We start from the raw sequence: 24,830 nt of genomic DNA on the forward strand, positions 1-24,830 counted from the left end.
TGAAGAACATAAAAAATAACTTATTTTCAATGACTGCACACAGTACACCCCCCTACACATAACTATTACATATGAGGTGTTCGGGTCTACTGGACCCGAGTGTAATAACTGTAGGTGCTATGTACCTTAACTGTGTCCTCCTCCTAACTGGGCCTGCTGTGTGTGTGTGTGTGTGTGTGTGTCTGTGCATCTCTGTGTGTCTGGGCATCTGTATGTGTGCGTGTCTGAGTGTAAGTGTATGTATGCGGGAATGTTTTTTTCTGCACCTGCTATACCCACACAAAGTTACAAAATTGTTACATTTCAAGAACTTTCACCTGATTAAGTTCTAAGAAATAAGCACCAATAATGATCAAAAATCTTGTTTCTGTTTTTTACCTTTTTTATAATAGAATTTCCTTGTTTTCTCACAAAAAAAAACCTGAAAATGATCATACACGTGATCTCACAGGGGTAAATGACAAATATGAAATAAATGGTGTCTATATCATTGGTAATTGAGCTAAAGTAAACACCTGTTAAGTAGTTTTTCATAAATTGTGTTGATTTAAAAGCCTAATAATGTTGTGGGTCCAACAGACCCGGGAACATTGGCAAAAATATGAACACCTTACAAGGGTTAAACAATTGTGTCAATTCAGCTATTTCACATCAGAATTTACATTGAAGTAAGAGGAACCTGGATGAAGTATTGCAAGGGTGATGATATGCTTGGTTGAGACTTTAAACCATGGGTAAAATAAAGCATATATTATTGGGTTCATGCAGGAGTTGAGATACACAATCCATACAAGACATTTAAATAGATAAGATAATGAGTCAGTGCCGTATGCAAAAATGCCTAAAAAATATGGCATATAGCAGAGCAAATAAACTGTAACGAGTACCCCTATTGTTTTTGCAGCTTTACGGCTGGATTTCTTACTTCTTATTGTGTCCTTGTTACCAGCCCTCTCTCTTTCTGTAACAGAGTTAATCACCTTTGTATGATACTTAGCTGTACAGAATATTTTCATGTTTAAAAGTATAACTGTGGAACAAGGCACAATGAATGACACAAAAAGATCACCAACAATCCATGAAAAACCGATTGTTGTGAGCAGACACTCTCCGTGACATGTCCTGTGAGGCTCCATTTCAGTAAGGTGGTCATAAAGCAAGAAGAACATATAAAGTAGACAAATACACCAGCCTAGAACAACAATTATAACTACTTTGTTGTGTGTGACCTTCAATGAGTACCTTAAAGGATCACTGACTGCAATGAAACGATCAATGGAAATTAAGACAAGGCTGCAGAGAGATCCTGAAAGAGCCACAGAATAAATGAAAGGGAATATGTTACACAGCGTGTCCCCAAAATACCAGCATGTTTCAATTATTTGTGACCCTTCCACAGGCATGACAGTCAGTCCGATAAATAAATCTGCCACAGCAAGAGAGAGGATGAGCAGGTTGGTTGGAGTGTGAAGCTGCTTGAAGTGAGAAATCGAGATGATCACCAGCAAGTTTAGAAACACGGTAGACACAGATATTGATGACAAAAATATGTACATGATGATGTATAGTGCCTTTGGCCTGGCAAACTTTGTACATGAAGAGTTCAGGGCTGGATAACAGCGATCAGCTCTCCAGGGGTCTTTCATTACTGTGACTGGTTGTCCTGACGATAATATTGTCCCAGCTTGCCAGCACACCCAACTTTTCTACTGACTATTTCAGATACTCACCTTGTATTTATATGTTGGTGAAACAATGGCAGCTGTGAAAAACAGATCCTCATGTGGATTGCTATCTATTAATAACAAAGTCTGGCCCACCCATAATGATCAAACGTATAATGGGATGTCATTGAAGTTCCTGTGGGTGCAATGGCCAAATACTTTAGTCCATATAGTGCACATAATACTAATATGTAAGGTTTTGTATTGCATGTGAGTATTTACTTTCATATCAACTTCCTTGTTTGGCATTATTGAGATATGTTGAGCATACCAAGAATGTCCCGAACACCCAATTATCCATTTTTTTATCCAACATTACATTACACAAATACAAAATCAGGATACAACTCCAAATTAAATCTTAAATATGCATTTATTTGACTTACAAAATGGGATGTCATTGAAGTTCCTGTAGGTGCAATGGCCAAATACTTTAGTCCATAGTGCATATAATACGTAAGGGATAGCGGCCGCCGAGGTGTCCTGTTATACGGAATTAATGGACGATGGCGAGGGCCAAAGAACACCCCGACGCGCAGCGGAGGGGTGTTGCCTCCGGTCGAGTCCATTAATTCCGTATAACTGGACACACCTCGAAGGCCGTTCTCCCGCTTATCATTCAGTTGCCACTGTAAAGCAAAGGAAACACGCGGTTCCGTTTAAAAAGAAGCTCACTAGTTCAGCTTGTTGTACAACTTTCGTTGGCCCTATAACAGCGATAGCTTGGACAGTTAGCTTGTTTACAGCATAGTTGCCAAGTCCGCTTATAATACGCGACTTTGGGCTTGTTTTTACAGAAAGTCGCTTGGAAAAATGTGGAGTCGCGGGTTGCGGTTTTTTGGGCTTGCTTTTGAAAACGTCGTTGCTTAAAAATAAAAATAATACGCGACTCGTTTTTTTTACATTTCAATTGACTGGAACATTAATTCCAGGCATAGTTTGTGAGGTTTTCGAAGCTGTTTGCTTGGTCCTCTCCCTGACTTCCAGATTGCACATAGGCCTACAACGCGCGAACTGATGGGTCGGGAGAGGACGACGCATGTTTCGTCTGAGCCTGTGTGAGCGAATCCAGTGAGACAATGCAGCCTGCTGCGCCGACTATATCCCTCATTCACCAAAGATTTTGTCTATATGGCCTATGCTATCAGGGTAGACTGTGATGTGTGTGATAATCAGAGGCGATTTTCGAGACGTTTCATCATCGTGTTGTGCTTCACTGCCAATTATGTCCTTAACTCTGCAATAACTTTGCTTAAACGACTCCAATTTAGTTTGTATGAAATTTCTATCATACTCATCATGAGCGCAGAGTTAATAGAAAATCTGTTTCTGGATGTTTTATTTTTTATTGGTAAAACGCTTCATAGGTTAAATTAACAGCTATTCCGATTTGCGCATAGGCCTATCCTAATCAATCGCCCATATACCATAGCCTAAAATTTTCATTTGAACAACCTGTTGGACTGTCTAACCTATTTATTTCCATGCATGGTCGTTTGCCTACATCGTGACATTAAGCGACAGTAAGGCGAATTCAAAGAATTATGGACTGACGTGCTGTCAAAGGGGCTGCCCATGCAATTGGCTGTAAATTGCGCACAGCCGGTCAGTCTAAGAATGGCAGCGCGGGCTAATAAGAGTTCTTATAACACATATATGTAGGCACATCCTTGTTCTGCTGTGCGTGGACTGGAGTTGTTCTCCATCCCGGCAAAAGACGTCATAGTAGCCTATTCCGACTTTTCCAGGTAAACGAGCTGTCTTGAAATGACATTCTGAAATGCCGGTCGGGCCAAACCTTTGCGCGCATCAACCATGCCAAACGAGCGCCAGCACTGATGGAACTTTTCTAGCATGATATTTGAGGGTGCCATTTGCAGACTCTTACTTTGCTCAAATGAAGTCACAATAATCAATTTAAGGGTAGGTCTAAGTCAGAACAAGGGTCAGGACAATGCGAGAAAACAGCTCAGACCTGAGAAAATGCGACTCCGTGTTTCACCATCCTTTCTTGCGCAAAGCTGAATGAAAATTTGCGTAGGCCTATATACTTCCCGTGTAACAGTTGTGGTGTTAAATCCAAATTGAATAATCCAAACTCAAAACTCAAAAAGAAAGAAGTCAGCACAGTGTATACTGCAGATAATGGTTTTTTTAATGCGCTCCAGAGCATTAGTTAGTGAAACCAGCAAGTAAGTGAGTGCTAACATCCTCTGGCTTTTGTCCAGCCTTTATACCCCTTAAAGTCATCCCAGTCACGACACACTCTGGCTTTCCCACTATCTATGTTAACAGATAGCTGACCAAGTACTTCACCTTTGCCCTCTCATCCTGTTTTTCCTACATTGTTTAGGTTGTGCCACTCTTTAGGTTTTGCTTACATTTCCTGGCGCCAACCTTATTTATGACCCTTCCTGCCAGGTCTGCTCTTTCCCTTAAACCAGTCTTCCTTTCCCACACACTGACCATACTACAGAATTCAGTTACACAAAACAGTGATATTACACAGAATAAAGATACTACATAAAAGATATATAAACTAAAGGATATATTTCAATAAAAATCACCACACAGTTTGCACATCTAAAACTATTATTCTTTTTCCAGACTATCGCTACAGCTGTCCAAGGCTTTTGCGGCGTTTTGCATTGCTTCACGCTGTTCCCTTGTTGGTTTGGAATTTGGTCACCTGTCTGATCAATGAGTTCAGGTCTATGGCTGTTTTCATCATCAGGTGTGAACGGAATTATTTTCACAAATGCAGGAGTAGAAAATACCTGTCTTCAATGTAGGTTATACCCTGAATACTCAGCAGATCCTATGGCCATACAGTAAATCCTCAAATTATGGCCGAGATTATATTCTCTATAGCCGGGCCTCTGATAATAGCCAGGGGCATCGTTTATTCGAACAAATAAAGGCCAGGGTAATAATTGCCATGTGGGCTAGGCCTATTGGTCCACTTTTTTGTTGTTGATTTTTTTTTTATTGTTACGGTTTGATTCATATTCGTAATAAACCACACAGGAAGGAATAGGCCTACACACCTCTCTCTCACACACACATGTGCGAATGTGTAGCCTATGTTGTTACATTTGCAATGAGTTTAATTTAGCCTAATTTTTGGGGGGCAAATGTTTTATACAAAGTATAATAAATGATAGTTTTGGCTTTGGAAAGTAATTGTTTCACTCATTATACAAATAGGCGCTGTTAAGGCTGTGGCAGGTTAAAGCGGCATTGGGCTTCTTTTGGGCTTCTTTTTGAGGTGAGAGTTGCTTATTTGTCTCGCGAGAGTTGGCAACACTGGTTTACAGTTGATTCCATTGTTGCGAAGCCTGCCTCGTGGCAGCCGGTTCGTGGCAGCCGGTTCGGTACAGCAGAGGTCATCCACAGCGACCAGGGTCGCAATTTCGAATCCAAAGTTTTTGCTGCCTTGTGTGACCGTTTAGGCATGCAGAAAACATGCACAACACCATTACATCTACAAAGTGATGGCCTGGTGGAGCAGTTTAATTTAACTATGCAACAGCAGCTAGCCATACTCACAGCCAGGCCCGGAGTGGGTAATCGGGAGAATTCCCAGTGGGCCGCTTCACTTTTGGGCCGGTCGAGGAAAAAATATTAACATTTGTCACGTTAATCTATCTTCTCTTAAAGTTGGCTACACATGTTCGCATTCTATGCCTAACACCGCAGTCTCTCCATGGGTTGTTCTCCCCTCCCAAGAACAGTTAATTGGTTGGGTCAATATAGCCTGTCTTTCCTAAAAAAATTTCTCAGATACCAGCTGGGCCGGCCCTACGATAAGCGTCAGGGAGGATGGATGGTAGAAAGATGCCATGAGGGACTGAAAAGGCCGGGTAAAAAAGACGAAAAGTATTGGAGAGAAATGCTGCCAAATGTGCCATGCTTCCAATTTTTTTTCAAGAGGACAGACATAAGTGGCAACTGGTAAAGAGAGATAGCCATGATTAACGGCGTAATTGGGCTAATAACCTACTGGACGTTGTAGCGTTGTCAACCTATTCGCAAGTAACATTAAATTAATTAAAATATTAGCATTTTGGTATCATAGACTTTGGCTATTCATAGACTTTGCAAATATTATGCAATATTGAGAGATATATTGATAACAAAACTCAAGCTTGATCTGTGTATGCAGTAGCCTATAGGCCTAAAAACAAAAGTAGCCTGAGCAGCAGATTAGCCAGTCCCCTGCTGAAAATGATGAGCCCGAAATTAACTATGACTATAGGGACAAGTAGAAAGGATAATAGAGTTAACCATATGAATTAAAGTTATTTTATGGAAGAAAGAACAGTAGGCTATGACAGCAGTAGGCTACATGATCAACCTATATGGCTTGTCTGCTCAGAAGTGGGTGTAGTAAAGGAGCAAATCACCAAACAACATGATAGCTGACCCATGCAGAAAAAAAACATGTGAACTACAGTAGTTCAATATGCCTCTTAGTGGAATTGTGGGATACATTTCAAATACTTTATTTCTTCCTTCCTGTTTTTGTTAACTTATCAACCTACCCTTGTGGAATAGTGGAATATTAGCATATAATAAAAACTACAGGATAGTAAGAGCTGAAATGTTGCCTTATTTATCCAATTTCCACCACCACTAAAAAAGTGGGCCGGTCTTGGGCCTGAAACTCCCAGGCTGAAAAGTGGCCCCTGCTCACAGCAGACCACCAGCGTGACTGGGACAGACATATTCCTTTTGTGTCGATGGCATACCGCTCTGCTGTCCAAAGCTCTATAAACTGCACCCCTGCTCTACTAATGCTGACCAGAGAGATTTGGACGCCTGCAGAGCTGGTATTTGGTAGACCACCGGACATTGAACTCTTACCGGGGCCGAAGTATGCTCGGAAGCTTCAGAATCGCCTAGAAAAGGCCCATGCCTTTGTCAGGGACCAGCTGGAGAAGGTTGGCATGAGGCAAAAACGGAACTATGATGTGAGGAGTAATGGCAGAGACTTCCAGGCCGAGGAGTTGGTCTGGGTTTATACACCTAAACGGAAGAAGGGATGGTGCCCCAAACTGGACTGCCACTGGGATGGCCCTTGTAGGGTCATCGGGTGTGTGGGCGAGGTGGTCTATAGGGTACAGGTTCCCCCTAGAGGTAGGTGGGTTGTTCTCCACCGGAACAGATTAGCACCATACAGAGGGAATGCTGTGCCATTTTTTGAGCTGGGGCCTAGTTCACAGGCAAACCCCGGGCCCTCTGCAGATTCAAATTCCTCAGCCTCCCCTTCTCCGATGTCCCCCAGCCTTAATGTCCCTGACACCCCCTCAGCATTCCCTGCTCAACCCCCTGTATCACCGCAAGGCAGACCGGGACCAGGCCCAAGCAGGCCACAAAGACCGCAGCGGAGACCGCCACGGTTTAATGACTTTTGCATGACCCCTCAAGGGAGAGGGGCTTTGTGGGGGGGGGGGGGGGATCAGTGTGATAACCTGTTGTTTCTTAAATTGTTGTGTGCCTTTTAGGGGAATTGAGGGGTGGAGTTTACGTGAGTGTGCGTGTGTGTGTGTGTGTGTGTGCGCAGGTGCGACTGATTGCCCTGTTGAGCGTGAGTTGTGGACAAAACAGCAACTCGTTTCTGTTATACTTGTTGATAATAAAGTTCGGGAACTTTCCCTCCTGTGTGATAAAGTGTCCGGAGTATCACAATATGTTAACACATTTAAAGCTAACTTACACTTTGAATTTTGACTCCACGCTGTAATAACATCATCGCCAGGGTCTTAACATGGAATCCACTAGTCTATATACTATCCACAAGTCGTGGTGTATACATTTCAAGAGAGTGTCAGGTTATCTGAAAGTAGTAAACTTAACCAAAGCAATGACCATGTTTGACTTCTTGCCACACTGTGCAGATCTGGCTGAACTTTATGCAAGTTTCCATTGCAATGTTGTAGCTAGATCTGCACAGCACAGCAAGTAGTCAAACGTATCCACTGATTTGTTCAAGTCAGTGTAACCTGAAGATGAAATAAGGTAAATCGCTGATTTCATAAACCTTATTATAACCTCTCTGTCCACTTACAAAGTTTATAATATTTTGATTTATCTGTAGGGACTACCACCAAAGTTTAATGCAGCGTTTCTCAAACTGTGGGTCGCGACCCACTACTGGGTCGCGGAGACATGCCAGGTGGGGCGCGAACTGACGTGAAAAACAGGAGTTTTTTTAAATTTTTTTTTTAATCTGTAGCCTAGGCCCAGGTAGCACCCGATGCGCAATGGACACACTGTGTTATTCATAGGGAAGCGCTCGTGTCAAGGAAGCTTAGTTAGTCCCGACCTAAATGAGATTTTGAACGAGGTTGTGAGAGTGGTGAATTTCATCAAGACCCGGCCCTTAAAAGCGTGTCTATTCTCCGCACTTTGCGAGGAGATGGGAGCTGACCAAAAGGCTGTACTGTTTCACAGCGAGGCAAGGTGGCTTTCCCGAGGTAAAGTGCTGTCGCGCGTGTTTGAGCTACCACTCGCCTCTTCTTGGAGGAAGAGCGCATGTTTGAATCTGCAAGCACGTTCACTAATGAACATTTCTTGACGAAGCTGGCTTATCTTAGCGATATATTTGGACAGCTCAATGCGTTAAATCTCCAGTTACAAGGCAAAGACAAGCACCTACCTCACCTAGCAGATAAGATTACTGCATTCACCAAAAAACTTGAGGTATGGGAGAGGCGCCTCGATCGCGACAGTATTATGCCTTTGAGAATCTGAGTGAAATCGCTGAAACATCTGATTCGGGAGCCACTCTTGTGATCCCATGTATTAAACAGTAGGCCTACATCACATCCCTGCAAAGTTTATTTCAAAAATATTTCCCAACCAGCAGTGCTCAGTATGACTGGATTATGGATCCATTTAATGCAGCATGTTGATATTTTATTGAATATATTGTACAATGCTGTAAAATATTGGCCTATGCTTCCTAATATGTTGCTGGAAAACAGAAATATGTGTGTTTAATTTACAATGGCACATTATGTATTTATTTATTATTATATCTGTAGCACCAGCTGATTTTAACTCTGCTGAAGAGGATATATTTAGAACTTGTCATTATTTCAATAAATTTGACAATTTTAAGCTTGACCTACCACTTTCTTAGAGCGATGAGGCATTTTGGCATCTGAGCGAAAATGCCCCCTTGATCAAAGAGGGGAATGAAAGAAGAAGTTTGAGAACCACTGGTTTAATGCAATTTTGAGCCTTGTCAGTAGTTGACCATTTCTTGACATGACCATTTCTTTAGCTTAGCATACATTGTTATTACAAGGGGATTGTGTGCTTGTGCTCGCACAGTGCATCCCAAGCTCTTATCCTTAATGAAGAGCCATGTGTAACAGCTTTTCCATTCTCTCCAGTGCTGACCAGTCCAGTTTGGCAGGAGGGATATTGTATTGTGTTTGTGACAGGCCTCTTCCTTCGTACAACCATTTTCCCCAGCGGATGGTGTGCTGACAGTGTACTGACAAAATATATGAAGTGATATAACATGAATGCTTACTTTTGGCCTGCATCCCTCCACCCAGGTTAATATTTGGCCCTTCATAGGGAAGAATTTGGGCACCCCTGATTTATACACTTTCAATCTTAACAAATGCTGGTAATTTCACCCTTGTAAGGTGTTCGCGTCTGTGGGACCCGTTTTCAATGTTTGCTAAAAGAAACATATGATATTTATTATTTCTTCTAACTCAGACTCATTGGCCTTGGCTCATTTTCTGTGAAGAACAATAACTTATTTTCAATGACTGCACACAGTACACCCCCCTACACATAACTATTACATATGAGGTGTTCGGGTCTACTGGACCCGAGTGTAATAACTGTAGGTGCTATGTACCTTAACTGTGTCCTCCTCCTAACTGGGCCTGCTGTGTATGTGTGTCTGTGCATCTCTGTGTGTCTGGGCATCTGTATGTGTGCGTGTCTGAGTGTAAGTGTCTGTATGCGGGAATGTTTTTTTCTGCACCTGCTATTCCCACACAAAGTTACAAAATTGTTACATTTCAAGCACTTTCACCTGATTAAGTTCTAAGAAATAAGCACCAATAATGATCAAAAATCTTGTTTCTGTTTTTTACTGTTTTTTTTTATAATTGAATTTCCTTGTTTTCTCACAAAAAAAACCTGAAAATGATCATACACGTGATCTCACAGGGGTAAATGACAAATATGAAATAAATGGTGTCTATATCATTGGTAATTGAGCTAAAGTAAACACCTGTTAAGTAGTTTTTCATAAATTGTTATGGTTGTGTTGATTTAAAAGCCTAATAATGTGGTGGGTCCAACAGACCCGGGAACATTGGCTGTGTAACAAAAATATGAAGACCTTACAAGGGTTAAACAATTGTGTCAATTCAGCTATTTCACATCAGAATTTACATTGAAGTAAGAGGAACCTGGATGAAGTATTGCAAGGGTGATGATATGCTTGGTTGACACTTTAAACCATGGGTAAAATAAAGCATATATTATTGGGTTCATGCAGGAGTTGAGATACATAATCCATACAAGACAGGCCCATATATAAGATAATGAGTCAGTGCTGTATGCAAAAATGCTTAAATTATATGGCATATAGCAGAGCAAATAAACTGTAATGAGTACCCCTATTGTTTTTGCAGCTTTACGGCTGGATTTCTTACTTCTTATTGTGTCCTTGTTACCAGCCCTTTCTCTTTCTGTAACAGAGTTAATCACCTTTGTATGAAACTTAGCTGTACAGAATATTTTCATGTTTAAAATTATAACTGTGGAACAAGGCACAATGAAAGACACAAAAACATCACCAACAATCCATGAGAAACCGATTGTTGTGAGCAGACACTCTCCGTGACATGTCCTGTGAGGCTCCATTTCAGTAAGGTGGTCATAAAGAAAGAAGAAAACATAAAGTAGACAAAAACACCAGCTAAGAACAACAATTATAACTACTTTGTTGTGTGTGACCTTCAATGAGTACCTTAAAGGATCACTGATGGCAATGAAACGATCAATGGAAACTAAAACAAGGCTCCACAGAGATCCTGTAACAGCCACTGAATAAATGAAAGGGAATATGTTACACAGCGTGTCCCCAAAATACCAGCATGTTTCAATTAATCGTGACCCATCCACAGGCATGACAGTCAGTCCGATCAATAAATCTGCCACAGCAAGAGAGAGGATAAGCAGGTTGGTTGGAGTGTGAAGCTGCTTGAAGTGAGAAATCGAGATGATCACCAGCAAGTTTAGAAACACGGTAGACACAGATATTGATGACAAAAATATGTACATGATGATGTATAGTCCATTTGGCCTGGCAAACTTTGTACATGAAGAGTTCAGGGCTGGATAACAGCGATTAGCTCTCCAGGGGTCTTCCATTACTGTGACTGGTTGTCCTGACGATAATATTGTCCTTGGCAGCACACCCAACCATTCTACTGCTTACTCCAGATACTGACCTTGTATTTATATGTTGGTGAAACAATGGCAGCTGTGAAAAACAGATCCTCATGTGGATTGCTATCTATTAATAACAAAGTCTGGCCCACCCATAATGATCAAACATATAATGGGATGTCATTGAAGTTCCGGTGGGTGCAATGGCCAAATACTTCAGTCCATATAGTCCATATAATACTAATATGTTTTTTTTATTGCATGTGCGCATTTACTTTCATACCAACTTCCTAGTTTGGCATTATTGAGATATGTTGAGCATACCAAGAATGTCCCAAACACCCAATTATCCATTTTTCTATCCAACATTACATTACACAAATACAAAATCAGGATACAACTCTAAATGAAATCTTAAATATGCATTTATTTGACTTGCAAAAAAAAGATGATTAGAAAATTGAATATAATTTTCCAATTTCAATAGAAAATTGGAGCGGACCTCTTGACTGCCTCTTCTCTTTTCGAGATACAGAATATAGGAGTTTGTAGTATATAGGAGATCATACCAACTTCCTGAATTGTTGGTCAATGACACCAAAACACCGGGGCACATGAAACTTAATGGGTATGCCCCACTAGACTTTCAGGAAATAAGCGTTTGGCAAACATGCGCACACAGAATCACACACTCCTGCCCAATATTTAAATCAATCCGACTGCAACTCGAAACACGAATATTACCGTATTTTCTGGACTATAAGTCAGACTTTTTTTTATAGTTTGGCTGGTCCTGCAGGTGTGACTTATATATCAAAATATATATAATTTAACATGTTTTTAAAATGTTAGTCAGTATGAATTGACATGAATTCTACATGAAACATTACCGTCTACAGCCGCGAGAGGGCGCGCTAGGCTTGTGGAATGAGATCGGTAGCTTGGTGAACTTGCGACAGGTCAGACATTGTTTCGTACTTAATGGCGGCCTTACATTGTACGATTTTGGTCTGTTTTCAAAGTCGGCAACTACATTTCCACAGTCGGACAGAAATCATAGGAGTTGTACTGGAATCGCGGTGCGCTCCCATCAACTAGATTGTTAAAAGCACACTATGCAGGTTTTTTAGCTTAATATGCAAGTTTTTCAGCTTAATTTACCTTTATTTAACAGCTTCAGAATCATTGGAATGGTTATATGACTTTTTTCGGGTTGAATTGTGGCCGTCTTGCTTCCCCCTAGCGCCTGTGAGCGGAAAAACCACCCTTGCAAACTTTGAGTTCATAGGCTATAATTTCCATTCCTGTTGATATCTATTGCATGATGGGTAATAATTTAAAGGAATCTAGTTGCAGTCTTGTAAATAGTGACCCTGCAAGATCTAAACGATTTATACAGACAGTACCTTCAGGAAGTTTACCATTCGCCGCCATCTCGAATTTAGTCACGATAAGTCGAGTGCCGTTCGGGGGTGTCACCACCAGGAAAATGTATTAAATATTGTTATGTAAATGCACAAGTTCTGCACACTTTCAGTCAGAGATTAGGGGCCTGTACTACGAAGCGGGGTTACTGGCTTATCTGGGTAACTTCGAGAGTAACTTGATCACGTGTGGCGTAACTTCCCGATTAACCCGTAGGCCTACTACGAAAGGTGGATAGGTTTTAACCGAGGTATGCTGCCATGGCAATTTACGCTGCATCTCAAACCTGCTCCGACCAGGTTATGTTCTTAGTTAACCCGAGGTTTCCGTTAACCACACCCTTTATAAGTACCACCCCTCCACTAACAATTTCTCCCGAGACATGTCGGCGTACCTGGATGATCCATACGACATTGGAGCGCAAATCGTGAGGGACTCTCTTCGCAGGGCGAGGGGTTTTAGAGACCGCCAGAAAATATATATAGCCTACCCGGACGATATTCTCTATGAAGATATAGATTGTCAGCCGAGGGAATTCGTTATCTTTGTCAGATGATCTAGGAAGACGTCTCATAGCAATGCCCGTACGTGGACATTCATGTATTCCATTGGTGATGCTGAACATCTGAGCAAGAATAGCCTACTGTATGTCCGAAAATAAATCGGACATAAGCCTACAGTATGCTGAACATCTGACCAAAGAATAAATCGGACATATAGTAGGCCTAATAAATTAAAATCACCATTTTAACAAACGTATTGAATTGAACGTCATATTACTGTACCCTGCACATAAAGGCTACACATTTCCACAGCACCAGAATCCGACCGAATGCCTCCCTCAACCCCTTCCACAATCGGCCTTCCACTATTATTTGCGATGGCCAACTCCTCTGCTACACTGAAAAAAGTGTTTTTGAGCATGTGTAGATATAACATAAATTAAATCTGTGAAATTAACAATAAAAATCTCAGTTTGTATCTTTACATGAAAATGTATTGTTTGAAATTAATCTGCATTTGTTCAAATTACAATAAAATTGTGTGTTTTTTCATTTACATACATTATTAAGTTATCCCAGTCGATATTCTCAAGTACAAACACTCAACAAACAAAAAGCTTGTTTAATTTACGCTGTTCCGTACTCCCGCCAACTGGCACGCATCCGTTGAAAAGAGCAGAAGAAGACCGCCGCATTTCCAGAGGCTGGGTTTATGAGTCCACTGAACGTTAAGGTAAGAATAAAGTTTGCCAAGTATTGATACCTAGTTATATTTATTTTACTGTCTATGGTTAGATTAGCTTCCATCTTCAAGTTAAACTAAAAGACTCTAGAACAGTAGAACTAGTCGAGTCTTTTTGTTTAATTCGAAAATGAATGTTAACGTTAGCAAGTGGCCTTACTCAACTAGTGGACTTAGCCTAGCACTAGTCGTGTGTGACGTTAAAGCAAAATCCTCGCCAAAATGCATTTGTGTAAATACTCGAGTCAAACGTTAGGTTAAAAGGATATTGACAAAAAGGCTGCACTTAAGATTGACGATGGTTTAGTTTTCTGGTTAAACGACTTCTTGAATTAGCCAAATTAGAACTACATTTGCTGCCGCTAGGGTGCGTCTGGATTTCTAGGCTATTCTTAAATGGGCTCGCTACGAATGGGCACAGCCAACTAGCTGCTAGCAGTGATAAACTTGAGTGATAAGGGACCGTAACACTACAACCAACTGCCCGTGGCGAACCCATTCAAAAAGCCATTTGACCCGAAAACTAAACCATGGTCAATCTTAAAAGTGCAGCCTTTGTCATCAATATATTTAATGTAACGAAAGTTTGCCGTTTTTACATCATTTAAAATAAATCCAAGGTACATATAATCATACCTGGGAACAGGTAACATTTAATATACTAGTATATCATGTCAAAACGATCAAATGTTATAGAACTTTCTCGAAGTTTAGTAAGATAAGGAAAGGCCAAAAATGTACATGTAAGACTTAAGTCTATGAGAGGCAAGGTCTTTCTGTAACCAGTTCTGCAACCAGCAGACTGATTTATTCAGTGTGGTCTTTGGATTAATTTGTCCATGTCTTTGTTCTGTTTCTCTTGCCCATGTGTGTCTGTCTCATTATGTTTCTACATCTCCATGTCTTGTCTACATCTCTTGGTCTCTCAGATCGAGAAGGAATTCTGCAGGATCACACTGAAGCTATTGCAGTCCTGGGCAAGTTGGACCAACACACACCCAAGCTGTTGCCTGTACAGGAGGAAGGGTGGAGCCGTTGGGAAGAAACTTGATGAGACCCATGACATGTTAAATGAGGCATGTATTTACAACAGTGTGGTAGTAATTAGTTGTATGTAGTAGCTTTCTGATGTCTGTAATCTCATATTTTATATTATTCTCATATTTCTCGTATTAATTAGTAATCTCATTCCATATTTTTGTAGGACGACACAATTGAGTCGCGAAGAGAAGTTGTGATTCGAGGACTCACACTCTACCTTGGTGAAAACACTGGAGAGTTAATGAAGGACTACCAGGTAAAGAAGATATTACTATGCATGAAGGACACAAAGTATAATCAAGAATAAAAAAAACACAAAGTTCAGGACTTTTTTCCATTGTGGTACTGATAATATTTCAGTATTTAATTATTAAAAATGCTGATGTATAACCATTTGTATAATTATGTAGTTAACAGAACCAAATATATGATACTCTTTATACTGTATAAAGCTGCATTGCTTAATTACTCCAACAAATTGACTTAAAATGGCCTTAAATGGCATTTGATTGAACTCTGTGATACCTGTAGAAACCCTTGTTAAGCTACAATACTACTCAAAAGTACCACATAACAATCTGATTATCTGTTTGGAGAGGGGAACAAAGAGTTATGCATCCTTCACATTACTATACAATAAATAAGTGTTATTGTATTTCACAGGTTTTTAATGACGATGATGCTGCGACCATCCAAGAAGCTATTACTACATTTGCCCTCGGCATCTTTGTTGTCAGCAAAGCCAGGGATGGTCTCCCCAAGCAAGCTGGAATAGCCATCGAGGGAGCAGAAGTCCTTTTTGGTATCCCAGATGTGGCACATGCTTGCACCTATCTGATGGGCCTTATCTATGCCTTGGAACTGAGGTACCCTAATAAACTGAAATACACGTTTGAGGTCTTTCAGAAGATCTTCCTAGAGCTAGAGGATGCAAACCAAAAACTGTCCTCCAAAGTCCATGAACTCAAGGTCTGTTTGCAAGCTTAAAATCTATACAGATGGTGTATAGAATGTATTTTTATTTGTTTGTAATAGAATGTATTTTGATTTGTTTTTTTGGCTTTTGTCAAATAAATGTATTTATTTGATCTAAATGACTTCCAAGTCTTGTTTTGGGTTAAGATGCATAATTATATCTGAGATTGTTTGACTCATGTGGGTTGCTCAGTTTCCAGTGTTGGGCTGCAACCAATGAATTAATCTGTCGATAGTCTTGATAAATTGATTTGTGGATTCGTCCATACAGTGTAAAAAAATGGTGAAAAAAATTGTCCTAAAATGTCTTGTTTTGTTCTGATCACCCAGTTCTCAATTTAAAACATTCACATCAGAGAATCTGGGATTCTTCTTCTTAAAAAACATAGATCAGGCTCAATATTTGTATCAGTGTACTGTAAAACACTCTGGTGCCTTACAGTACACTGATAAAAAATATTGAGCCTGATCTACTTAAAAAAGGTAAGGCAACTTTTTGCATCAGATTAATATGTAGTTAAAGCAAGGCTGGTCTTTGTATAGGCTACTTAATTTCTTGTGTGTAAGAAATGAGTTTTGTAAGTAAAGTCAATATTAATTTATCAAGTAAATTCAACTTAATCTTTCAAGTAAAGTCAACTTAGTTTTGTAAATGACTGAACCTTATTTTATGAGTAAATTCTACTTAATTAAACTAAGTTGACTTTACTTGCAAAGTTAAGTAGACTTTACTTCCAAAACTCATGTCTTACATTCAAGAAATTAAGTAGCCTATACAAAGACTAGCCTTGCATTATATACATAATAATCTGATGCAAAAAGTTGCCTTACCTTTTTTAAGTAGATCAGGCACAATATTTTGTATCATGTTTGGTCTACTTAAAAACTTAAGTATGTGTCATCTATGTGTTCGAAAAGACAATCCTCTTATCACATGTCAAGATATGCTGCCATGGAGCCAAGTGTAGACCATAAAAAGACAGGAGCTGCAACGATTAGTTGATTGATCAATTAGTTGCTAACAACTAAATAATTTGTCAGCAATTAGAATTTTCTTTAAATCATTTTTTTTAAGAAGAATCCCAGATTCTCTGATGTGAATGTTTTAAATTGAGAACTGGTGATCAGAACAAAACAAGACATTTTAGGACATTTTTTTTTCACCATTTTCTTACACTGTATGGACGAATCCACAAATCAATTTATCAAGACTATCGACAGATTAATTCATTGGTTGCAGCCCAACACTGGAAACTGAGCAACCCACATGAGTCAAACAATCTCAGATATAATTATGCATCTTAACCCAAAACAAGACTTGGAAGTCATTTAGCTCAAATAAATACATTTATTTGACAAAAGCCAAAAAAACAAATCAAAATACATTCTATTACAAACAAATCAAAATACATTCTATACACCATCTGTATAGATTTTAAGCTTGCAAACAGACCTTGAGTTCATGGACTTTGGAGGACAGTTTTTGGTTTGCATCCTCTAGCTCTAGGAAGATCTTCTGAAAGACCTCAAACGTGTATTTCAGTTTATTAGGGTACCTCAGTTCCAAGGCATAGATAAGGCCCATCAGATAGGTGCAAGCATGTGCCACATCTGGGATACCAAAAAGGACTTCTGCTCCCTCGATGGCTATTCCAGCTTGCTTGGGGAGACCATCCCTGGCTTTGCTGACAACAAAGATGCCGAGGGCAAATGTAGTAATAGCTTCTTGGATGGTCGCAGCATCGTCATCATTAAAAACCTGTGAAATACAATAAGACTTATTTATTGTATAGTAATGTGAAGGATGCATAACTCTTTGTTCCCCTCTCCAAACAGATGATCACATTGTTATGTGGTACTTTTGAGTAGTATTGTAGCTTAACAAGGGTGTCTACAGGTATTACAGAGTTCAATCAAATGCCATTTAAGGCCATTTTAAGTCAATTTGTTGGAGTAATTAAGCAATGCAGCTTTATACAGTATAAAGAGTATCATATATTTGGTTCTGTTAACTACATAATTATACAAATGGTTACACATCAGCATTTTTAATAATTAAATACTGAAATATTATCAGTACCACAATGGAAAAAAGTCCTGAACTTTGTGTTTTTTTTATTCTTGATTATACTTTGTGTCCTTCATGCATAGTAATATCTTCTTTACCTGGTAGTCCTTCATTAACTCTCCAGTGTTTTCACCAAGGTAGAGTGTGAGTCCTCGAATCACAACTTCTCTTCGCGACTCAATTGTGTCGTCCTACAAAAATATGGAATGAGATTACTAATTAATACGAGAAATATGAGATTAATATAAAATATGACATTACAGACATCAGAAAGCTACTACATACAACTAATTACTACCACACTGTTGTAAATACATGCCTCATTTAACATGTCATGGGTCTCATCAAGTTTCTTCCCAACGGCTCCACCCTTCCTCCTGTACAGGCAACAGCTTGGGTGTGTGTTGGTCCAACTTGCCCAGGACTGCAATAGCTTCAGTGTGATCCTGCAGAATTCCTTCTCGATCTGAGAGACCAAGAGATGTAGACAAGACATGGAGATGTAGAAACATAATGAGACAGACACACATGGGCAAGAGAAACAGAACAAAGACATGGACAAATTAATCCAAAGACCACACTGAATAAATCAGTCTGCTGGTTGCAGAACTGGTTACAAAAAGACCTTGCCTCTCATAGACTTAAGTCTTACATGTACATTGTTGGCCTTTCCTTATCTTACTAAACTTCGAGAAAGTTCTATAACATTTGATCGTTTTGACATGATATACTAGTATATTAAATGTTACCTGTTCCCAGGTATGATTATGTGTACCTTGGATTTATTTTAAATGATGTAAAAACGGCAAACTTTCGTTACATTAAATATATTGATGACAAAGGCTGCACTTTTAAGATTAACCATGGTTTAGTTTTCGGGTCAAATGGCTTTTTGAATGGGTTCGCCACGGGCAGTTGGTTGTAGTGTTACGGTCCCTTATCACACAAGTTTATCACTGCTAGCAGCTAGTTGGCTGTGCCCATTCGCGAGCCCATTTAAGAATAGCCTAGAAATCCAGACGCACCCTAGCGGCAGCAAATGTAGTTCTAATTTGGCTAATTCAAGAAGTCGTTTAACCAGAAAACTAAACCATCGTCAATCTTAAGTGCAGCCTTTGTCAATATCCTTTTAACCTAACGTTTGACTCGAGTATTTACACAAATGCATTTTGGCGAGGATTTTGTTTTAACGTCACACACGACTAGTAGTGCTAGGCTAAGTCCACTAGTTGAGTAAGGCCACTTGCTAACGTTAACATTCATTTTCGAATTAAACAAAAAGACTCGACTAGTTGTACTGTTCTAGAGTCTTTTAGTTTAACTTGAAGATGGAAGCTAATCTAACCATAGACAGTAAAATAAATATAACCAGGTATCAATACTTGGCAAACTGTATTCTTACCTTAACGTTCAGTGGACTCATAAACCCAGCCTCTGGAAATGCGGTGGTCTTCTTCTGCTCTTTTCAACGGATGCGTGCCAGTTGGCGGGAGTACGGAACAGCGTAAATTAAACTAGAAAAGCATTTCCTGAAGGAAATACAGTGCATGAAAATGCAAAAAATATATACTATATAAACTATATTGGTTGCTAGGTAGATGAGGTTTAATATAGTTGGAATGACTGAACAGTTAAATAGGTGGATAGTTTATACAGTTAAATGATTTGCTTGGTAGATAAGGTTTAATATAGTTGGAATGATTGAACGGTTAAATAGGTGGATAATACTTAACTTAGTTAACTTAGCTAATGTTTTCATTTTTAGTAGTTATGCTAACTAGCATGTTAGCAATGCTAACATGCTAACTATGTTAACCATGTTACTTAGCTAACTTAGCTAATCATTTTTAGCAGTTTTGCTAAAAATGCTAACTAGCATGCTAACATGCTAGCATGCTAACTATGCTAACCATGTGACTTAGCTAACTTAGCTAATCATTTTTAGCAGTTTTGTAAAAAATGCTAACTAGCATGCTAACATGCTAGCATGCTAACTATGGTAACCATGTGACTTAGCTAACTGAGCTAATCATTTTTAGCAGTTTTGTAAAAAATGCTAACTAGCATGCTAACATGTTAGCATGCTAACTATGCTAACCATATTACTTAGCTAACATAGCTAATCATTTTTAGCAGTTTTGCTAAAAATGCTAACTAGCATGCTAACATGTTAGCATGCTAACTATGCTAACCATGTGACTTAGCTAACTTAGCTAATCATTTTTAGCAGTTTTGCTAAAAATGCTAACTAGCATGCTAGCATGCTAACTATGCTAACCATGTGACTTAGCTAACTTAGCTAATCGTTTTTAGCAGTTTTGCTAAAAATGCTAACTAGCATGCTAACATGCTAGCATGCTAACTATGATAACCAAGTTACTTAGCTAACTTAGCTAACTAGCTACAGTGGGTAGGAGTCATAGTTGATGACAAGTAACAGTTACAATGGCTGAACAGTTAAAAAGTTCAGTAGTTTAAAGGGTTAAATTGTTTAACAGTGAAATATTGTAGTGAGGACTTTTATTTTGAAACAGTTTTTGGCAGAGGAAGCAGTTGAACAGGATGTGTAGTCTTAATAGGGCCAGTTTGTATGCTTAAAGCCTGAGAATGGCAGTTGGGCCAGCTGGCCTGAACACCTGCCATAAGATTCTAATTGCTGTGATGTCATAAAGGGCAATGTTAAGTCAATGGGAAAATGTTGATAGTTTTTAATTAATAGTTTAAAAAGTATAAAAGTTACAAAGTTGAAAAATACAAAGCCCACATGTCCTAATTAAGACCTACGCGTCAATGTTTGAATGAAGTTTCTACGTTAAACGGTTGAAGCTGCATTAACTGCGTTAGAAGAAGAGGAATAATAAGAACTAGAAAAGCATTTCCTGAAGGAAATACAGTGCATGAAAATGCAAAAATTTGATGAGTTCATATGGTTAAATTATTTGCTTGGTAGATAGGGTTTAATATAGTTGGAATGACTGAACAGTTAAATAGGTTAATAATTGAAATGGTTAAATTATTTAGGCAGATAGTTGACGATAACTAACAGTTAGAATGGCTCCAATGTTTGCTAGTAGTTATGCTAACTATGTTAATAAAGATAATAATGTTAACCAAGTTACTATGCTAACTAGCATGCTAACAATGTTAAAATGTTAACTATGCTAACCATATGACTTAGCTAACCTAGCTAATCATTTTTATTAGTTATGATAACTATGCTAATTAACATGTGAACTATGCTAACCATGTGACTTAGCTAACTTAGCTAATCATTTTTAGCAGTTTTGTAAAAAATGCTAACTAGCATGCTAACATGTTAGCATGCTAACTATGCTAACCATGTGACTTAGCTAACTTAGCTAATCATTTTTAGCAGTTTTGCTAAAAATGCTAACTAGCATGCTAACATGCTAACCATGTGACTTAGCTAACTTAGCTAATCATTTTTAGCAGTTTTGCTAAAAATGCTAACTAGCATGCTAACTAGCATGCTAACATGCTAGCGTGTTAACTATGCTAACCATGTGACTTAGCTAACTTAGCTAATCATTTTTAGTAGTTTTGCTAAATATGCTAACTAGCATGCTAACATGTTAGCATGCTAACTATGCTAACCATGTGACTTAGCTAACTTAGCTAATCATTTTTAGCAGTTTTGCAAAAAATGCTAACTAGCATGCTAACATGCTAGCATGCTAACTATGCTAACCATGTGACTTAGCTAACTTAGCTAATCATTTTTAGCAGTTTTGCAAAAAATGCTAACTAGCATGCTAACATGCTAGCATGCTAACTATGCTAACCATGTGACTTAGCTAACTTACCTAATCATTTTTAGCAGTTTTGTAAAAAATGCTAACTAGCATGCTAACATGTTAGCATGCTAACTATGCTAACCATGTGACTTAGCTAACTTACCTAATCATTTTTAGCAGTTTTGTAAAAAATGCTAACTAGCATGCTAACATGCTAGCATGCTAACATGCTAGCATGCTAACGATGCTAACCATGCTAACTAGCTACAGTGGGTAGGAGTCATAGTTGATGACAAGTAACAGTTACAATGGCTGAACAGTTAAAAAGTTCAGTAGTTTAAAGGGTTAAATTGTTTAACAGTGAAATATTGTAGTGAGGACTTTTATTTTGAAATAGTTTCTGGCAGAGGAAGCAGTTGAACAGGATGTGTAGTCTTAATAGGGCCAGTTTGTATGCTTAAAGCCTGAGACTGGCAGTTGAAACAGGTGGCCCGAACACCTGCCATAGGATTCTAATTGCTTAACGGCCGTATTGTGATGTCATAATCATAATGTTAAGTCAATGGGGAAATTTTGATTAGTTTTTAATTAATAGTTTAAAAAGTATAAAAGTTACAAAGTTGAAAAATACAAAGCTCACATGTCCTAAGTAAGACCTACGTAACATAGTTTGAATGAAGTTTCTACGTTAAACGGTTGAAGCTGCATTAAGTGCCTTAGAAGAAGAATAATAATAACTAGAAAAGCATTTCCTGAAGGAAATACAGTGCATGAAAATGCAAAAAATATGATGTAAAATATCATACAGAGTAAAAACAAACTATATTGGTTGCTAGGTAGATGAGGTTTAATATAGTTGGAGTGACTGAACAGTTAAATAGGTGGATAGTTTATATGGTTAAATGATTTGCTTGGAAGATAAGGTTTAATATAGTTGGAATGATTGAACGGTTAAATAGGTGGACAATACTTAACTTAGTTAACTTAGCTAATGCATTTTTAGTAGTTAGCAATGCTAACATGCTAACTATGTTAACCATGTGACTTAGCTAATCTAGCTAATCATTTTTAGCAGTTTTGCTAACTATGCTAACTAGCATGTTAACATGTTAACATGCTAACTATGCTAACCATGTGACTTAGCTAACTTAGCTAATCATTTTTAGCAGTTTTGTAAAAAATGCTAACTAGCATGCTAACATGCTAGCATGCTAACTATGCTAACCATGTGACTTAGCTAACTTAGCTAATCATTTTTAGCAGTTTTGTAAAAAATGCTAACTAGCATGCTAACATGCTAGCATGCTAACTATGCTAACCATGTGACTTAGCTAACTTAGCTAATCATTTTTAGCAGTTTTGTAAAAAATGCTAACTAGCATGCTAACATGCTAGCATGCTAACTATGCTAACCATGTGACTTAGCTAACTTAGCTAATCATTTTTAGCAGTTTTGTAAAAAATGCTAACTAGCATGCTAACATGTTAGCATGCTAACTATGCTAACCATGTGACTTAGCTAACTTAGCTAATCATTTTTAGCAGTTTTGTAAAAAATGCTAACTAGCATGCTAACATGTTAGCATGCTAACATGCTAGCATGCTAACTATGTTAACCATGCTAACTAGCTACAGTGGGTAGGAGTCATAGTTGATGACAAGTAACAGTTACAATGGCTGAACAGTTAAAAAGTTCAGTAGTTTAAAGGGTTAAATTGTTTAACAGTGAAATATTGTAGTGAGGACTTTTATTTTGAAACGGTTTTTGGCAGAGGAAGCAGTTGGACAGGATGTGTAGTCTTAATAGGGCCAGTTTGTATGCTTAAAGCCTGAGACTGGCAGTTGAAACAGGTGGCCCGAACACCTGCCGTAGGATTCTAATTGCTTAACGGCCGTATTGTGATGTCATAATCATAATGTTAAGTCAATGGGGAAATTTTGATTCGTTTTTAATTAATAGTTTAAAAAGTATAAAAGTTACAAAGTTGAAAAATACAAAGCTCACATGTCCTAAGTAAGACCTACGTAACATAGTTTGAATGAAGTTTCTACGTTAAACGGTTGAAGCTGCATTAAGTGCGTTAGAAGAAGAATAATAATAACTAGAAAAGCATTTCCTGAAGGAAATACAGTGCATGAAAATGCAAAAAATATGATGTAAAATATCATACAGAGTAAAAACAAACTATATTGGTTGCTAGGTAGATGAGGTTTAATATAGTTGGAGTGACTGAACAGTTAAATAGGTGGATAGTTTATATGGTTAAATGATTTGCTTGGAAGATAAGGTTTAATAAAGTTGGAATGATTGAACGGTTAAATAGGTGGACAATACTTAACTTAGTTAACTTAGCTAATGCATTTTTAGTAGTTAGCAATGCTAACATGCTAACTATGTTAACCATGTGACTTAGCTAATCTAGCTAATCATTTTTAGCAGTTTTGCTAACTATGCTAACTAGCATGCTAACATGTTAGCATGCTAACTATGCTAACCATGTGACTTAGCTAACTTAGCTAATCATTTTTAGCAGTTTTGTAAAAAATGCTAACTAGCATGCTAACATGCTAGCATGCTAACTATGCTAACCATGCTAACTAGCTACAGTGGGTAGGAGTCATAGTTGATGACAAGTAACAGTTACAATGGCTGAACAGTTAAAAAGTTCAGTAGTTTAAAGGGTTAAATTGTTTAACAGTGAAATATTGTAGTGAGGACTTTTATTTTGAAACAGTTTTTGGCAGAGGAAGCAGTTGGACAGGATGTGTAGTCTTAATAGGGCCAGTTTGTATGCTTAAAGCCTGAGACTGGCAGTTGATGCAGCTGGCCCGAACACCTGCCATAGGATTCTAATTGCTTAACGGCCGTATTGTGATGTCATAATCATAATGTTAAGTCAATGGGGAAATTTTGATTAGTTTTTAATTAATAGTTTAAAAAGTATAAAAGTTACAAAGTTGAAAAATACAAAGCTCACATGTCCTAAGTAAGACCTACGTAACATAGTTTGAATGAAGTTTCTACGTTAAACGGTTGAAGCTGCATTAGCTGCGTTAGAAGAAGAATAATAATAATAATAATAATAATAAAATGCCTTGGAATAACAGTACAGTGCATTTTCATGCACTGTAACTAGAAAAGCATTTCCTGAAGGAAATACAGTG

At 38.4% G+C, this 24,830-nt stretch overlaps 4 protein-coding genes across 6 annotated transcripts; 1 reads left to right on the forward strand and 3 right to left on the reverse strand.

Annotated features, from left to right (window-relative positions):
• Window positions 1-641: 641 nt before the first annotated feature.
• LOC143112157 (trace amine-associated receptor 13c-like) lies at window positions 642-1,646 on the reverse strand. The gene has a single exon (XM_076274406.1). It carries the CDS (start codon window positions 1,644-1,646, stop codon window positions 642-644), a length of 1,005 nt encoding a protein of 334 aa, XP_076130521.1.
• Window positions 1,647-10,133: 8,487 nt separating this feature from the next.
• Window positions 10,134-11,138, reverse strand: LOC143112402 (trace amine-associated receptor 13c-like). Its single transcript, XM_076274676.1, has one exon. The coding sequence runs from the start codon at window positions 11,136-11,138 to the stop codon at window positions 10,134-10,136; it is 1,005 nt and encodes a 334-aa protein (XP_076130791.1).
• Window positions 11,139-13,793: 2,655 nt separating this feature from the next.
• LOC143112506 (uncharacterized) lies at window positions 13,794-15,867 on the forward strand. 2 transcript variants are annotated; one of them, XM_076274771.1, is made up of 4 exons: window positions 13,794-13,817; window positions 14,756-14,902; window positions 15,031-15,123; window positions 15,531-15,867. In XM_076274771.1, exons 1-4 carry the CDS (start codon window positions 13,797-13,799, stop codon window positions 15,852-15,854), a joined length of 585 nt encoding a protein of 194 aa, XP_076130886.1. In that variant the 5' UTR covers window positions 13,794-13,796; the 3' UTR covers window positions 15,855-15,867. The 2 variants fall into 2 exon arrangements, with proteins under 2 accessions (XP_076130886.1, XP_076130885.1); XM_076274770.1 differs by lacking the exon at window positions 13,794-13,817 and having other exon boundaries at window positions 14,596-14,902.
• Window positions 15,868-16,718: 851 nt separating this feature from the next.
• On the reverse strand, window positions 16,719-19,336 carry LOC143112163 (uncharacterized). 2 transcript variants are annotated; one of them, XM_076274413.1, is made up of 4 exons: window positions 19,313-19,336; window positions 18,230-18,376; window positions 18,009-18,101; window positions 16,719-17,601 (listed from the first exon to the last, which is right to left on the reverse strand). In XM_076274413.1, the coding sequence occupies exons 1-4, from the start codon at window positions 19,331-19,333 to the stop codon at window positions 17,278-17,280; spliced, it is 585 nt and encodes a 194-aa protein (XP_076130528.1). In that variant the 5' UTR covers window positions 19,334-19,336; the 3' UTR covers window positions 16,719-17,277. The 2 variants fall into 2 exon arrangements, with proteins under 2 accessions (XP_076130528.1, XP_076130527.1); XM_076274412.1 differs by lacking the exon at window positions 19,313-19,336 and having other exon boundaries at window positions 18,230-19,245.
• Between the last annotated feature and the right edge of the window lie 5,494 nt (window positions 19,337-24,830).

The sequence above is a fragment of the Alosa pseudoharengus genome, unplaced genomic scaffold, assembly GCF_046254945.1.
Source record: "Alosa pseudoharengus isolate Yale_2024_CS ecotype anadromous, Long Island Sound unplaced genomic scaffold, YU_APseudo_1.1 YU_APseudo_1.1_scf_8, whole genome shotgun sequence".
Classification (NCBI taxonomy): Eukaryota; Metazoa; Chordata; class Actinopteri; order Clupeiformes; family Clupeidae; genus Alosa; species Alosa pseudoharengus.

Excerpts from the sequence above, each read along its gene's own strand:
- LOC143112402 (XM_076274676.1), bottom strand. The coding sequence starts at position 11,138 with ATGGAAGACCCCTGGAGAGCTAATCGCTGTTATCCAGCCCTGAACTCT.
- LOC143112163 (XM_076274412.1), bottom strand. The coding sequence starts at position 18,466 with ATGTCTTTGTTCTGTTTCTCTTGCCCATGTGTGTCTGTCTCATTATGT. Across the intron at positions 18,102-18,229 it reads CCCATGACATGTTAAATGAG|GACGACACAATTGAGTCGCG; the intron begins GCATGTATTTAC and ends ATATTTTTGTAG. Across the intron at positions 17,602-18,008 it reads AGTTAATGAAGGACTACCAG|GTTTTTAATGATGACGATGC; the intron begins GTAAAGAAGATA and ends TGTATTTCACAG.
- LOC143112157 (XM_076274406.1), bottom strand. The coding sequence starts at position 1,646 with ATGAAAGACCCCTGGAGAGCTGATCGCTGTTATCCAGCCCTGAACTCT.
- LOC143112506 (XM_076274770.1), top strand. The coding sequence starts at position 14,666 with ATGTCTTTGTTCTGTTTCTCTTGCCCATGTGTGTCTGTCTCATTATGT. Across the intron at positions 14,903-15,030 it reads CCCATGACATGTTAAATGAG|GACGACACAATTGAGTCGCG; the intron begins GCATGTATTTAC and ends ATATTTTTGTAG. Across the intron at positions 15,124-15,530 it reads AGTTAATGAAGGACTACCAG|GTTTTTAATGACGATGATGC; the intron begins GTAAAGAAGATA and ends TGTATTTCACAG.